The 17623-nt window shown below is 37.5% G+C and overlaps 1 protein-coding gene across 1 annotated transcript; it reads left to right on the forward strand.

Moving 5' to 3' along the window:
* Positions 1-16861: 16861 nt before the first annotated feature.
* LOC105437877 (serine/threonine-protein phosphatase 6 regulatory ankyrin repeat subunit B-like) lies at positions 16862-17623 on the forward strand (the record flags this gene model as incomplete). The annotated part of the gene is made up of 1 exon (XM_011665003.2): positions 16862-17623. A coding segment is annotated over exon 1 (762 nt), but the record flags the coding sequence as incomplete, so codon positions are not given.

Here is a 17623-nt window from a genome sequence, read left to right on the forward strand (position 1 = left end):
CGAGTTGGTAAAAAAAAATTAGATCCTGACAAAAACTCAATATTTTAGAATAATGCGCTAATTTGTGCGTGTTTTAATGCCCCGTTATTTAATCCATGATATACAATCTTCGATAACTTTAAGTTGGCTAATGCGTGTTTTCGCGTGTGTTCTGTTTTTTGTTGCAGTTGAAAAAGGATGAAATTACACAAGTTTGTGTTCGCTTGTTTTACTCATTACACATTTACAATTGATGAAAAATCATTGAAAGGGACAGCAAACAGTTGCTGTGATACCATTCCTGATGTAGGAATTCTAGATCCTGAAATTTCATGCGCTCTTTTGTCTCACCACCTGGTCAACAGTTGCAGATTAGCGCATAACTTTTCGGCGGTTTAGAGCATGCGGTCAAAGGAGAGCTGCTTGTTTCCAGTCCTTCTCTATCACGTACCTGATTACACGATTTTTTTTTTGATTACACGGTTTACACGATTTACCTATATCGTGTTACCATGTAATCGTGTAAATTTACACGATTGAAGAATGTCGCTCTGAATCGTGTAATCGTTTAAATAGTTAATTGCATTGGTGGGATTATTCGACAAGATGCAACAAACGTGTAACTGTGTAATCGTGTAAATTTACACGATTGAAGAATGTCGCTCTGAATCGTGTTATCGTGTAAAAAGTTATAAGGGTTATAAGGGCATTGGTAGGATGATGCGACAAGCTGCAACATTCGTTAAATCGTGTCTTGCTTACACCAATTGATTTATACACCACTTACCTTCAGTGTACATCAGGTAATTACTGTACTTTATATTCGTGTATTAAACCTAAGTGTTATGTTTAGAAACAGGTTCATTGAAACTAACATGCAGTTGAAATTAACATGCCACTTAGAAATGCAGTGCAGTTGTTTAGGCACAGCTCATTGTTATTCATATTAGATGCATACACACAATTCAAGTTTATGCAAGGGTCTTCTGTTAACTACACATATTGATGCATATGTAAAAGCACATGGATATTGAGTCTGGATTAAACTACCAAAGCAACCACACGTATTTCTGCAGGCTCCATTTTGTTTGTCTCTATACTTACATTTATTTAGCTTAATAGTTATTACTTTCCAACCCACAACACAACAATCAGCACTTTCCACAGAACAGGTGGTTTTATGCTTCATATTCAAACAATCTTTTTTTTTCTTCAACGTAGTTCACTTTTCCAGCATAAAATAAATGACCATCTGAACATCTGAACAAGGACAAAATTTTAACTATAATATGCCTCTCTAAACATCACAACGAACTTCTCTTGAGGTTCCTTATATGCTGGATAATTTTCCCCCTTTTTTTTCCATTCATTACATTCATTTCCATTTCCAAACCTAAAATGAAATAACAAATTGTGTTGACATGGAGAGTCAGGGCATGATTGATAATCAGTTAACAAATTTACAAAAAAAATAAAAGTACAAGATTTGTATCATAAAGAACTAACGATAACTTAAAACTTTCCATAATGTCCGTGAAATTGCATGATTTTGTTAAATTACCGAACAATTGAACAATAGAAGAGAAAAATTGTTTAGAAATGCAAAGGCCGACTTAGAAGCCATGCACTTGAGAATTAAAGGCCCCTGGGCCCAAAAACAGTGTATCTTAGACTTATCAGAAAGAAGAAAAAACGCTTTCAAAAGCTTCTCTAATACTTCTTTCACAAAATGTCACTTCGGCTCAATTTAAATAGTTTGCATTCTATAAATGCGTGATTCATATCCTTTTTAATATTGCATTTTGGACATACATCGTCAGTGGATATTCCCCATTTGAAAAGATTACTTCTTACTGGCAATATATTATACAGTAATTTCAAGTTAAACTCTCGTAATTTGCTTTCTCTAATTTGTGAAAGATTACGCTCGAATACCATAGACCAATCAATATCTACATTGAGTTTTTTTCCCAATAAAGGCAACATGTCTTAGTTAATACAGTTCACGAAGGAAAGAGTTCATAGAAACGATTGCTACTTACATCCGTAACATGTTTTACCTTATTTGCAGCCAACAGATATGGAACTTTGTTTTCATTTTCTTGTCTAGTATATCCATGCATAAATTCTTCTTTTAAACTATTGACCCATACGCTCGTTTAAGTCTTGCATAGTCAAACATTGCATTGCATTTTCGTATGGAATGCACCTGCGATATAATATATTCTGCTGACCGAAAGCCATCTCTCGTAAGAAGGTCTCCTAAAAATACTATACCACTGTTGTACCAGCCTTTATAAAAGAGCGACTGATTATCATACACTACATGTTTGTTGTGCCAAATAATCTGATCTGAAACTTTCACTGGCTCATTTATAGATATACAAACATCTTTCACTGTAGTGCAGTATCAAATCATTTCCCATACCTTTAAGATTTCTACGTAAAATGACGGAATTTTCTTTTGAACTAGAATATCATTAAGTGTAATTATATTATAAGAGTAGTTCAACAGTAAATTGATGCCTCCTAATAAGTTGAACCAGTAAGAAAACAATTTTTCCACGCTCCATTACTCTCTGTGAAAAATCTACCCAACCATTTCAGTCGGAAGCTGAACAATTGCCTTTGTATGTCAAGTATTTTTTTATACCACCTTTACTGTAGTCTTCCATAAGAGAAACCCTTTTCCTTTTTCTGTTTTCCCACTCCAAATAAATTTGAATATAATGCCTTCTATCATCTTCAAAAAGTTTGGGGGAATGAAATCAACCATGATCAAGCGAGTAACTTGGCTAAGTGCTAGACTTTTCAGTACCGTGACTCTTCCAAAAATGGTCAAGCTTCTTTTTGTCCAGCTATCAAGTATTTTCCTCAATTTTATCAACTTCTGCTCCCAGTCCATCTTTAGAGCTTCATTATTATTAAAATATATATAGTGACCTAAATATCTCATAGGCTTGTGGGTCCATTTCAGATCATGTTTCTCTAAATTCCAACTTCTACCAGTGTCTCCTAACCATATCATGGCTGTCTTTTCTTTATTTATTCTTGGACCTGCTACTTCGCCAAACTGATTCAGTTCATGTAAAATTCCCTTTAAATGAAGTTTCATCCGGAACAAAAAAATAATACATCGTCGGCATATTGCAACAACTTTAGTTTAAGGTCATACCCGACCATTTCTATTGGTTCAATATTATTATTTTGTCTCGCTTTGTTTGCCATGAGCTCGGCAGCTAAGATAAACAGCAGTGCTGACAATAGACATCCTTGTCGTATGCCTCTTTCAATTTATTTTTTTGGAAATCCACCCATTAACCAATACAGAAGCCAATAGCCAAAATTAGTTTCTTTTTAATTCATTTAATCAAGGACAGTATATCCAAATCAATTTTAACATTTTTTTCTTCAAAAATACATGGCTCAGGAGGATCTGTTCATTTTAGAGGACCTATAATAATATGCTATCTATAATATATTTTGAGTAGTGCCTCAAAGGAGAAGGAACTTACGAGAAAAACAGAAATTAGTGATATTTTTGTATTAGAAATAAACCACGTTTGAATTTTATTTGGGGGGTCATAATTATAAGCTACGAAAAACGTTGAATTGAAATGGCTGTGAGGATTTTGTCATAGAAATGTAACACAGTCTGCTGTCTAGGCGATAACTAAGGGGAAATATTTCGAATCCTTTCAAATCATTATCTGAGGGAAATGTTCCTTTGGTAACATTTCACCATAAAAACGTACATCATTCAGGAATTAGCAACACTTTTCATCGAAACACCTACCCGAAGGTCCAGGTTGAATCGTACTATGATGAAAGGCTAAACTATACTATCGCTTCTTTTTTGCCTCAGTGTGGCAAGCGTCTTCTCTAATAATGGTAAGGTATACATTTCATAGATTCATATTTTCATTCATCCATTTACTACCAACATTTCCGTTGCATTTCATCATGACAACAACTATACATTCTGAGTAACGGGTCGGCAACTAGATAGGATGGTAACCAAATCCCACCGCAGGTTTAGACGTATTGCCTGCATCAACGCATCGGGGTATGTGACTTTCAAGGAGGAAATTACCATTTCTATCCCACGTGACGACTATTTTGAATTGTCTACATTAAAAAAAAAATCAAGAACCTCCTGGGGCTCCGCCCCCTAGACTCTTGACAAAGGCCCTGCCCCTGCACCCCATCCTTAAAGATAAAAGTGGTTCCCAAGACAACCTTTTGTTGTCTAAAATTGGAGAGAGTGTGAGTTATATGTAGTTTAAGCTTCTAACAACCACTCCCATGGACTTTTTGATTATTTACACAATTTCCTGATGTCTGCTGTCTCGAGATCACTGGAGCGAACGAAGCTAACAATATAGAAAGAGTCCCTATTCAGTGAAGGATTAATCTTTTATATCAAGATGGTTTCTCTACCATTCTTGACCAGAAGTGCGTTTCAGACTCAATGATTCGGGCATCATCCCACTGAATGTTGTGTCAAGTATTAAGGGCATGTTGTGCTCTACTTGCTGACTAATCTGAGGGCTTAAAAAGAGCACACCGTAGGGGCAATCCCGCCCCCCCCCCCACTCCGTGAACGGAGGGAAACCATGCGTGTTACCAAAATGTCCGGTAAAAGGGTAATTTTCACGCACCAAAGTCCGGCTCGTAGTACACAAAATTGACTTTACACACCGGACTTAGGGGGTGTTTTCAAAAAGAGGGAACATGCATATGCGTACCCTAAATAACACTGAGTGGGGGGCCGGGGGCAGTGCAATTTAAATATCAAGGGATGGATTAGAGTTTATTTCTTAAATGAAATGAAAGGTCTATTTGACTTTCAAGAGCAATACAAAATGTAATCCATCCCACATAGCGCGTGTACAGCGAAATGTCATCTCAAGATTCCCCTAAGCATTTCGATATGAGCCGAAATTAAACTGAATGAATCTTTGTGCACTACAAAATGTACGACCACCCGGTAAAAGGGTCGGAAAATCACTTAAGTTGATTCTACAACTAATGGTCGTAGTTTTCACACTAAAATCCATTTTCAAGCCGTTTAAATTAGTACTGTCTTTCAAATGCAGTTAAAATTTAACCTTTTCATGTTTTAGCCTGCCAATGGGACAAAGTACCTTTAAAGACAAGTTTATAGAACTTTTGTTTTCGTATTGCTGTATTTTCGTCCGCAGACTTCTTAGGCACATGTCGAGCCAACTCATCGGAAATGTAATCTGTAAGTGTAAATTTAAGTTTCATGTTCTTCCTTTTTTCTTTCTTTCTTTCTCTCTCTCTCTCCTTTTCCTCCATCCTCTCTCTACTTCTCTTTTACATTATTCTCTCTTTCTCTTTTCACTTTTCCTTCCATCGTTCTCTCTATTCCCCATTTCCATTTCTTTAGCTCGCCAAAAGTTTTGTGCAACAAGTCCTAGCGATTTCTATGAAACCTGTAAGGTCAGAAATGACACTTGTATACTGAAAATAATGAGTCTTGTTTCTGGTCTATACCTGACCCAAGGGCATTTGTTAAAGCTTTTAAAGAAGAGAGAGCCACCAGTGCATCCACTAGTTTAAACAGAGTTTCCTGAAAAAGAACACTAATTTTCCTGGAATTTGAAGGAATTTTCCTAAAACTCTCAAAATGCCGTTTACGTGAATTTTGTTTTGTTGGATGAATCGCTTTAACGTTTGAATATATATATATATATTAATTATTGAGTGGGCTTATTTTGCTTTCTAATGGATCTGTACAACATGGCAGAGCTTGAGAGATCTGGATGCTCTCGAGTTTATTTGACTTCCAAGAGAGAAAATTGTCTTGAAGAGAGAAAGAGGTTATTTCTAAAGTGAAATGAAAGGCAATTTTATGAGATGGAATGTTAAACCTGAGGGCTTTTTGTGCTCTTTGAAGAGAGCACACAATGGGGTCAGTGCAATTTAAATTTCGAGGGATGGATTAGAGTTTTATCGCTCTTGAAAGCCAAATAGCCCTTTCATTTCATTATAGAAATAAACTCTAATCCATCCCTTGATATTTAAATTGCACTGCCCCACCTTTTGTGTGCTCTTTTTAAGCCCTCAGATTAGGCAGCAAGTATAGCAGACAGCGCCCAAAATACACGTAGGCGGTGGGCGATTCGCCCCCGTGAGCTATACAATCGCCTCCGTCAGAGTGCTCAGAAGAAAAAACGCTTTTTCGCCGCAAGATCGCGCTATATCTCCCATCTCCACATCTCTATGGGTATTACAGATACAAACCACGGAAGCTCGCAGTGCTCTCTGGCCGTCAGCAGCGACTGCGCCGGTAGTGTACACCCTGCTGCTCCATATATATATATATATATATATATATATACTGGAGCTAGAGGCGATCGCGCAAGGACCGAAGCGTGGAGAAGTTTTTCGTCGTGAAAATCGTGAATCCTCTGAAATCTGGTGATTCCTAAAGACCAGCAAATAATGAACCTCGACCAGTAAATCAACCGAAAGCTAAAATTAGTAAAAAGAAACCTGTTGGCAGGGAGGCGAATGTATACGGGCTTTGACCAAACATTTTGTACAGAGGGAGGACATCTGACAATTAGCTGCATGTTATAACTTGTAAAATTGTAAGAGGTAAATAATGCCGACTATTTAATGATAATGATGAAATAACAAATAATTTAGGAGTTTCATGGGTACCACCAATTCAATAGAAATTTGTATTATAAAAGAGCCCCCGTCAGTACTAAAAGAGTCCCTGTGCGAAAGGCTCACGAGGGCTTTTTTATTTTGGAAGAGCCCCCGTGGACAAAAAACTAATTTGAGCCCTGATAGCAGAACATGCCCTCAATACTGGACATAACATTTCATGGGATGATGCCCGAATCATTGAAAATGAAACGCACTTCTGGTCAAGAATGGTCAAGAATGCATAAAAAGGATAAATCCTTCACTGAATAGGGACTCTTGCTTTTATACATTGTTACCGTTATCTCGAGGCAGCAGCGGCAAGAAATTGTGTAAATAATTATTTAAAAAGTCCACGGGAGTGGTTGTTAGAAGCTTTAACTACATTGTTACTACATTTATATCGACACGTGCCGATTTTCCTTCGACAAGTTCCCATTTTCCTTTGCAATAAGGGTCCATTTTCCATTTCACATAAGTGCCGTTTTTAATCTCTAGTAAGTGCCCCTTTTCAGCTACAAAAAGTGCCCCTTTTCAATTTTGATAAGTGCCCCCTTCGCCTCTGATAATTGCCCTATTAAAATCTGAGAGGTGCCCCGTTTACTTTGACAACTGTTGTAGTAGTAGTAGTAGAAGAAGAATAAGAAGTGGTACCAGTAGTGGTTCTTCTGTAGTTCAGTTCAGTTCAGTTCAGTTTATTTTTGCACGGCACCAACTTCAGCCAAAGGCTGTCCTACTGTAGGTCCGTGCGCAATATAAACATTAGAATTATAAGATAGCACATATTATAACATATGAAATATTTAAAAAAACAAAAAACAAAAACAAAAACAAGAACACAAGTATACAAAGAAAAATGAATATTACAAATCAAGACACTAGTATCCCCCCCCCCCCCCGTCGGCAATAATTCTTTCCAAACAGCATATATTTGAGATTGTATAGTTATATAAATAGATATTTAAAGGTACTATGTCCCTTTTGCAGCTAACCTCAAATTCTGTAGAACTTTGCAGGAATTATGAATATGTCATGTATGTTCTATCTGTGAAATTTAAACGTAAGCAGTGTCCTAATATTCAAATTATGCAAGGAAACCCGTTTACTTGCTAGACTTCACTGCCAGGCACTATCGAGTGACTGACTGGATTTGTTTTCTTCTTTGGTAATAACATACATAAAATGAGCTGTAAATGGTACATGAGCATTTGCCAACATCAATAACCCACTTCTTGTGATGGCCAAAATCAAACTGATTGAATCTTTGCGTAGCATAAAACGTATGACCATTCGATACAATGGTCTGAAAATCAAGACTATTACTTATTGGCTCTATAGCTCCTAAGTCTATTTGACAACTAATAGTCGTTATTTTCCCATTTGAAGACATTTTCAAGCCAAACCTTTTTTAGGAAAGTTCTAAATTAGTATTGTCTTTCAAATGCCATTGGAATTTAACCTTTTCATTTTTTGGCCTGCAAATGGGACATAGTACCTTTAAGCGAACAAAATGTAAATTAATATTTATATTACCCTTGATTTAAATACAGAGAAAGACATATTTTTACATGCATAGGTAGCTGATCAATCCCCCCCCCCCCCCCACTGAGCGACTTTTCGGCTGGCTGATTCGTTGCAAATTTTTTCTGGACCTCAAAAAAAAAAAAAAAAAAGGGTCCGCCTCCCCCCCCCCCCCCCCCCCCCCCCAGTGGAATATGGGAAAGAAAGGTCTGTGTTATTTTAATCTTTAAGAAATAATCTCTAATACGATTGAAAAAACTTTTCATAAAATCAGCCTTAATGCAATTTTAATAGCAAATTCCTTACGCTGCGCGAAATAATAATGACTTCTTTCGTGGTCCGAACATGATTCGATAATCAGTGCAACAAGGCATTTAAATTGCAGTTGGTTTTTTGAATGTTTTTGCGATCGTATCCTATTTGTCAATCTGAATCAGAAAGAATATAGTCCTGCATTTAGCCTATTTATTTTTGATATCCACCACACCAACATTATGCGACCTCCCACTACTCACTTGCTGCCAGCCGAAGATGGCGTGATCCTTAAACTAGGACGCCCGGCGAAAACGCTGGGCTATGCCATCTTCGGCGGCTTGAATCAAGTGTAGGGAATATAATGAACCGGCCAGATTCTGGACTAGAAGAATACTGCCCAACAATCATGGTAGAGTAAACAATATATTCGGTCTGGGTTTGTGCATAAACAAAATAACAGAACAACATGAACATACATACATAAGAACATAAATAACACGCTTCTTAAAAGACATACCGATAAATAATATATCCATTTAGACTTGGTGCATTTCATATTTTGCCTTTGAAATAAAAAAACTTCTCTTATTATGTGGCTGTAATAATTAACCTATGGCTGACACCCTACGGTTACACATTTTGTTTTTATATAGCTACGATGCTGAGTTGCTGACTAGTCTTGACGAAATAAACCATATATTTATGAGGTCAAGGAGAATGACCATGTGCGCATGCGCAGGTATAGATCGTTCGTAAAAAAAAATTAGGCCCCGGCTCCCGGCTCCCGGCCCCCGGCCCTAGGTTTATAGAGTTAAATTTGTAGACATTGGCACATTGGCATTAATGTATTTGTCGGTAATTGGAGGCTAGTTTTGTCGGTAATCGGTGGCCTGTACACCCCCCCCCCCCACACACACACACACACTGAAAAGGTCTAGCGACGCCCTTGCTTGCAGACAGTGACTTCTACAATGCACTTGCTGAATAAGTACATTAATGTATGAACGAATGTAATTCGTACAACAGTCAAGTATATTTAACAAAAAATAGTATATATTTGTATTATTAAAGCCATAGTAAGTTTGTAGAAAGGGCGTTTCGGGATTGTTATATTTATGATCATGTACATAAGAGGATATGTATAGTAACGTTCTATTATATCAAGTTACTGTAACATTTCAGTTGTGGTGCAGCAATGACCATTTACATTAATAGTGTTCTAATAAAGTAATAGATATTGCACAAGTTGTGTGTATAATGATCATACATAGCCGCGATCTGAGAGAACTGTCAAATGGATCCCCAACGAAGTGTCACCTGACATTTAAAAAATCAAGTTGGACTCAGGCTGCTGATTACATATCAAGAGCTCATTTCTAAAAGGAGCTAAATCCATTTTTGATGAAAATTGAGTACTGAGGCCGGTTACATAAAACGTTTTATCTATAACAAATGCTAAATTTCTATGACAAATTTGCTCTCAGCCAATCACATGCCATGATATCAGTAGCTTATAACAGTAGCTTGTAACTTGTTATTGATATCAAGTTTAATGAAACAGGGCCCAGGTCTTTCAACAAAATGATATACCTAAATGTTGGGAGCAATTATGAAAGAATGCACCTTCCAGTATTACTTTTCCAAAGACGCCTGCACAAAATCTCGTAAACAATTTCTTTTTTCTTCAAAGTTACAAAAATGGATTTAGCTCCTTTTGGAATTCAACTTTTCATATCATCTTTCAAAAGAAAGGCCACATCCATATACATAATCACTCATTACAGAGTCAGGTTGAGGCTTCACAGTTGATTGACATACACATTTTGTTCTTACGTTTTTTTTTCCTGAAAATAGCGATATACTCATTTGTATTGAATGTAATGCGATCATAAGCACATATTCGAAATACAATTTTCCTTAGTTTTCTTGATTTTTTTTCTTTCTATCTAGCATATTCAGTCCTGCATTGTTTTGTTTGTTTGCGTTGATAATGATCCTATCCTCACATGTCAATATTTTATTTCAACAAATCTTTTGAATTTCTATTTCAAATTGCATCCTACTGTTCGATACGCTAGAAATTGCCCACAAGCATACTTTCAAAATGACTGACATCGTTTAAGTAATTTACAAGAAATCAATTCATGTATACTGGCTCTACATTATTTTTTAAATAAAATGTTAAACGTGTCTGTTAATATCTTTGTACATTGTGTATCACGTAACTTCCATCATGAATAATAGGAATTATTTACCCTGCATTGTTGATAATAAAACATGACATGTGCTTTTTTCCTATTTTATTCTTTTCTATACTTTCTTGTAGTGTCTATACCATTGTAAATACTATTGCTTCCTTTGTTTATCATCATGAATGTTAATATAGTGATATTGAAACAAAAAGCAACTTTCTTGCAAATACTTGATTCACATGAATGTAAGTCATGTAAATCAGAATACTGAATTTTGAAACCTCGTCCTTTTTGTGTTTTCTTCAATATGTCATTTATTTTGTTCGTAGCACTAACACGGATGTCTCCAGAGGTCGGTATGCAACTTCCCTCGCATATTTGTTTTAATTTTTAATTTTGTTATTATATTTAAATTGTATTTACATAAGAGCTGTCTATATTTTACAGACTTATAAGACATCATTAGTAAAATATCATGTAATAACGTGACGTTATCATAAATGAAATATAGAAATATTCAGGGAGAAAATAAATGTGTGCTTGTTTTAATAGAACATTTTGAAAGAAAGAATAGTGTGTTTTTTTTTGAAAAATTAGTTGGAGCATTATAAACTCATATAATAACAAAGAGCGCAATCACGTGGCGCTAAGGAAACAATAACCTGCATTAATTCATTTAAAAAATAAATTGCATCTGTCTGGCCATCGTAGTCCTCTATCCATTGTCTTTACCCTCATGCCCCCTCTTTCTCTTTCCCCATCTCTCGCATATTATACAACTTCGGATCATCCCTAACGTTCCACGGGGGTGCGGGTAGTCCAGAATCGGACCTATCTAATTTTGATCCACCAGTACCAACGCTGCCTCTCCCTACTTACTGGCTATATCAGGCTGGGCTGATGAGCATAATTATGAGTTTGTTGTTAACGCCATCCTCGACGGCTTGAATCAAGTGTGCATGGAATTATGAAGGACCGGGCATATTATGGACTAGGGGGTCAATAAGAATGCAACGCTTATTACTTAATCTGTTTTAATGTCCACTGTTTCTGAACATTTTCAGGGATACTTTGTAATATCAGCCAAATAAGAAATTCATTCAGTCTTTCTACGATTTTATCATAAAGTAAAATGCAAGGCAACTGTCTGGAAAGGAAAGATTGGAACAGTATTTCTGGTAGGCGTGTCGTCATCGAACGAACTCGAATCGAGAAGTTCTGTTTATAAATTTATTTTTAATTTTCGTGAAGTAGAATTCATTAGACTTGCTTGGGTTAGCGTTTCCTTGAAGAAAAAAAGATGTGCTATCGTTGGCTACTTTGTGAATCGTTCGCTGAAACTGAGTTTTGTTGTTCGCCGTGTTCTTATTTTTTGGTGTGTTATTGTATCCGTGAAAGATAAATCGAAAGAGCGCCCTCATTCAAATATAATTTGCCTGACACCCATTCACTGATTTTCTTTTGTTTTCTATCTGTCTCCTCCCTCTCTCTCTCCCTCTCTCTCTCTTTTATTTTCTCCACCTCTCTTTGCACAAAATTTTAATTTGCTCCCCTCACTCTCTTTTATCCCCCCTCTCTCTCTCATAATATTAAAGATTAAAATAATAATAACACAATGATTATAATAATAAAAACAATAATGATTATATCAATAATAAATAGCATTGTCATTAATGCAGGATACCAACCTAGCCTTTCATTCATATAAATTGTCACAATGAGATATCATTTGATAATCAGAGCGCCAGCTACGTCCTAGGGAGTGAGCTTGATATAAAAAAATGGACGCTTTGTTTATCCAGTTATTTGTGTTACTTCTGAGTTAAAAGTTAGTTTGGATCCCGATCGACATGTGGAAGTCGCCAGAAAATAAATGATTTTTTTTTTAATCCAATGGTTGTTTGGTTTGTTTTTGTTAAGGTTCGTTTAGATATGATGCGGAACGCCCTACCCCCCCCCCCCCCTCATCTCGCCTCCCAATTAAATGGCAACTGGGCGCAACAATGGTCATAGGCGTCTTCGTTTGGCTCTGTGTTATAACATACAGAAGTGCCGTGTCATATCCAAACAAATGATTCTTCTTCTTCTCGAGTCACGCCACGGGCCCGGTAAAGTGGAAGACACATGATTTAGTTACCTCATAATTCACCCTTCCTCACAAACCCATTTGATTTGCATCAAATCATCAGGAAAAACACTATAATTTGAGAGATTAAAACCCTCCATTGCATCTGAATTACTGAACTAATTTATCTTTAACGTTGGATTTAGACTGTAAAACTTCCTAAATTTTCAACCGTAATTTCCTAATTTAGAGAAAGAAGACGTTAATAGAAAATAAATTATCAATCTCTGAAATTGATAGTCTATACACTGAGTCTAACTGTATTTCAGTACACAGAGTTGAGTACAATTTTACACACGTTAGGTAGAAGTAGAACATGTATGTTTGTTTGGTACACTAATGAAAGCCAATATAAAGTAAAATCTTTCCGAACAGAATGACAGAGTTCAATAATTTGTTGAACTATTTGTAAAGAGATAAGCCATGACTGAAGTCTCTTTCACTTCGTGAATTTGATTTGGTCACAAACTAAATAACAAAGAGGATATAACTCATGGGGTGTACACACGCACAATGGTATGCCCTACAGTATTTTAAGAGAGATGCCGAAAGCAGGCGCCATATAATCAAAAGGGGAAATCCCCCTACAAATTAACTCTTAGAATACCATGCAGAATTAATGTATGCTATTTACTTGCAGGGCCTGAACAAAAGTGATTTATTGGCACGGTATGGGTTATCATCACCAAATTGAGCGTGCAACCACATCCGATCATGCACAAAACTCTATTGATCTACAATAGACTTGATAGGTGTTTTGCACTCCTCCAAACAATGTACATATTTTCCTTTCATGATTTGGAGTGGGGTCCAGGAGCCCGATGAAGCTCAGAGGTTTAGGCATATATTTACAGTCAGATGAGCATATTGTGATACTGGCATGCAGGTCACTAATTGGAGCAGGTTCAGGGGGCGGAGACCCGTGAAGCTCAGGGGTTTAAGGCATTAAACTACAATCAGATGAGCAACCAGGGACCCCCTATAGGGCCCTTGGTGGGGTCCAGGGGGCAGAGCCCCCGGAAGCTCAGGGAAAATCATGCCAGGAACATTTGCAAATCACTGGTAGCAATTAGACATAAGCACGTTTGAATTTTATTTGGGGGGGAACTTCCCCCACCCCCCCCCCCCCCATCAGTACGCAGGTGCGAGGGAGCAATAGTAAATTAGAGGGGAGAAGGTGACGGAAGTGACTACCCCCTTACATGTTTTTAAAGTTTTGTTGTATTAGAAAATAACAGTCCTTAGCAAAACTATATTTTAAAGACAAGCAATATACTTTTTTCACACTTCACTTTTCTCGGCATTTACTTTTACATTTTCAAGGATATTATTACAGGGAGCGTAACTCCCGAGCGAGAAGATTTTTGCAATTTTATTTTTCTAAACGTTGCACTCTTAGGCCCTCCAGAGCCTAAAAGTGTGTTGCAGTCTTTAGTCAGTATTTGCTACACATATTTTTGCACTTTGTCGAATTTTGAGGAGGGGGGGGGACGATCCCGCCCCCCTTAAAAATTGAGGTGGGACGTGTCCCCCCCCCCCCCCGGTCCCCCCCCCCCCGGTCCCCCCGGGATCTCCGCCCTGATTATATTGATAGAAAACACATTTTCAGTAATGGCTTTCACTGTAATCTATTTTTATCGGGTCTTCCAAATGTAGTATCAAACAAGAACGACTAAATTGAAAGGATTCAAGATGCATAGGTATACTAGCTGCACATTTTACCGCACAAAAAAACGGAACTAAGTATAGGGAGTAAAAAATCGTAGCTCACTCATTCAGTCGAGAGAATATATCTAATAAAAGTATTATTTTACACATTTGATAAATACACCACTTTTTCTTAGTAAAATTCGGAGGCCGAGTGGGCATTACCCCCCCCCCCCCCCTCGCAACTAAAAAAGAGAGAGAGAAGGAAATCTGTTCAATATTACGGTTGCATTTACTATTGTTGTAAAATGGATTCCTTTGACCTCTTGTAATGCCCTCTTTATGATGCGTTCACTCAGCTAATTATTGTCGTTTTTAAAGGATTGTAGAATTTAGAGTTTTGGTTTCTTTTGTGCCATGTTATATACAATGGATATTTAATCCTCACGGCTTGATGTTTCTCCACCCCCTTTGAAATCAAGGATTTCTCCGGAAAAACTTTTGATTTGAAAGGTATATCATTCTCTCTTCTTTTTTATTCTCTCTCCCCCCCCCTCTCTCTCTCTCTCTCTCTCTACCGCTTTCTGTTCATATATCCTTCTCTCTTGACCTTCTTCTTCCCTTTCTCTCTCCCTCTATTTCTGTCCTTTTTTTTTTATCTCCCTCTTTACGATTTCGTCATGAAAATGGTTTTTAACAAACACAAATTTTCATTGTATTGGATATCACTGTTGGTAACTAAATCAATGAAACAAATTGAATCCACACGGTATCATCTGATTGTCCTCGAACCTTCTTTTTGTTGGTCGTTAGTAGGCTTTTATTTATTTTTTTTTTTATTTTTTTTAATAAAAAATTCTTAGGCCAGGGATGAACCTTAAGATATGGCCGTTTCCTACTCCTTGATGATAATTTATGATGATGACGGTGATAACAATAATAATAGTGAATGAATAACATGTACATTACAACATGTAGTATTTCATTGCCAAGCACATCAATGTTCTCGTCTATACGTGAACAAAGCTAAACTAGCACTTGCTAAAAACAATAACAAGTTAGACTTTAGACACACTGAATTGTATGTCTCAGTACTCCAGGCTTACTATAAGTATAGGTGAAGGGTCTGCAATGACTATCAAGACTATGAATCTGGACTGAGTATGTCGAGATATTCCTTCATCAGTAACTAGGCTGTGATTGACTAGTCTGCAAGCAAAGACCCTAATTCGACACTTTATCAACAAATCATCGTGCCTTGAGAGAAGCCTAGCCCAGCTACCTACTGTGTCAGGAGCAGCTATAGTTTATGGCCTATATGGTAGTCTTATAGTGTAGTCTCTCTTTTACGACTGACCTGGGTTTGTGCCTGCAAACTAGTGATTGACCGCTGTCTGTCTCCTATGGACCCTAATCATATGGCAATTCCTTTATCAGTGGTCACTGCTCTATTTGCCTCCTTATCAGATCATGGTAGCACAAGGACAATTGGTGAACTGGTCAGCTGAGTTAAAATGAGATGTTTTCCTAATGAGTTGAAATGTGAAATTCTCTCCTAATCCATATATCATTCCCTAAACATTCACATGACTGACGCACCTGTGCATTCCCCAGTCGGTATAGTCTCTCCCAGTACAAACGTTTCATGTATTTAATAATGAAACGCTAACGCAACCAACATGCTATGCCTGCGTATTTATGTGATCCCCAGTTCGAATGTGCAATTTTCTCCTAGTCCACGATCGATACACCTGTGTATTTTTGGGGGCTCCAGTTGGAATGTGAAATTATCTCCTAGTCCATGCATACACATTTTCTCTATTTATCAGTGAAACGTTCACACAACCGACACACATGTGTATTCTTTTGGGCCTCAATTGGAATGTGAAGTACTCTCTTCAAAATAAATCCCCTTATCAAACTTTCGGTTCACTTTATGAATTGAGGCAATAAATGAAATATAAATCAAAACGAGTCAACGTTGTCAGGGCGTTTATTATAATATCCCCACTTAACGGTACAAAAAACCTGTCCCCGATTTCCACCCAATGTAAGTATATGTGCGCATGTGTGTGTGTGTGTGTGTATTGATTTTTTGTACAGACGTGTATCAATCAGATATGATTATTTACGTCTGGGGACCGACGTTTACACTTCACCAGCCGAAAGAGTGAGATAATGCACTCGCGCTTTATATTAATTGAATACGACTTTGTTCACTGCGCTGGACTTTGGAACTTGTTGAAAACGACAAAAATAACAACTGCACTATGCGAGGAAACAAAAATCAGCGTGGTGTATGCATATGCTTGTAACATGCAGAACACAACGAGACTTTCTGCTACCAAAAAAAAAATTCTTAATCGTAACATTTCGAAGTCGAGCGTCTAGAGAGAAAAGTTGGCGATAACAAGGAACTATGCTAGATTAGGATGTCTGGTAAACTGGTGCTTCTTCAAATATGGGGGACATAAATCAACAGCTTCTTGAGGCAGCATTGAAGGGTAAAATCAAAGATATAAAACGACTGCTAAAACAGGATTCTAACATAAACCACACAGACCAAGATGGAAACACACCCTTACACTTAGCGGTCCAGTATGGCCATGAGAATGTCGTGGAGTATCTCATACATCAAGGTGCTGATGTGGAGAAGGCGACTCCAGATGGACAAACACCCTTACATCTGGCTGCATCACTCGGACGTCTTAAAGCAACAAAATATATACTAATTCATGGAGCAAATATGGACAAAGAAGACAAGGACGGCTACACTGCATTAAACAGCGCTGCAAGGAATGGCCATATTAATGTAATGCACTATTTTATCCGTCAAGGAGCTGAGGTGAATAGGGGAGATAAAGACGGCGTAAATGCATTACACACTGCTGCTGAGATGGGTCGTCTTAATGTCACCAAATATCTCATCAGTCAAGGAGCTGAGGTGAATAGGAGAGATAATGAAGGTTGGACTGCATTTCACGGTGCTGCTCAGGAGGGTCACCTTGATGTCACCAAATATCTCGTCAGCCAAGGAGCTAAGATGAATAAGGGAGATTATAACGGCAGAACTGCATTACACGTTGCTGCTTTTAACGGTCATCTTCATGTAACCGAATACCTCATTAGCCAAGGAGCTGAGGTGAATAGGGGAAATAAAGACGGCGTGAATGCATTACACTCTGCTGTTCAAAATGGTCACCTTGATGTCACCAAATATCTC

The sequence above is a fragment of the Strongylocentrotus purpuratus genome, unplaced genomic scaffold, assembly GCF_000002235.5.
Source record: "Strongylocentrotus purpuratus isolate Spur 01 unplaced genomic scaffold, Spur_5.0 spur5_scaffold_17, whole genome shotgun sequence".
Lineage (NCBI taxonomy): Eukaryota > Metazoa > Echinodermata > Echinoidea > Camarodonta > Strongylocentrotidae > Strongylocentrotus > Strongylocentrotus purpuratus.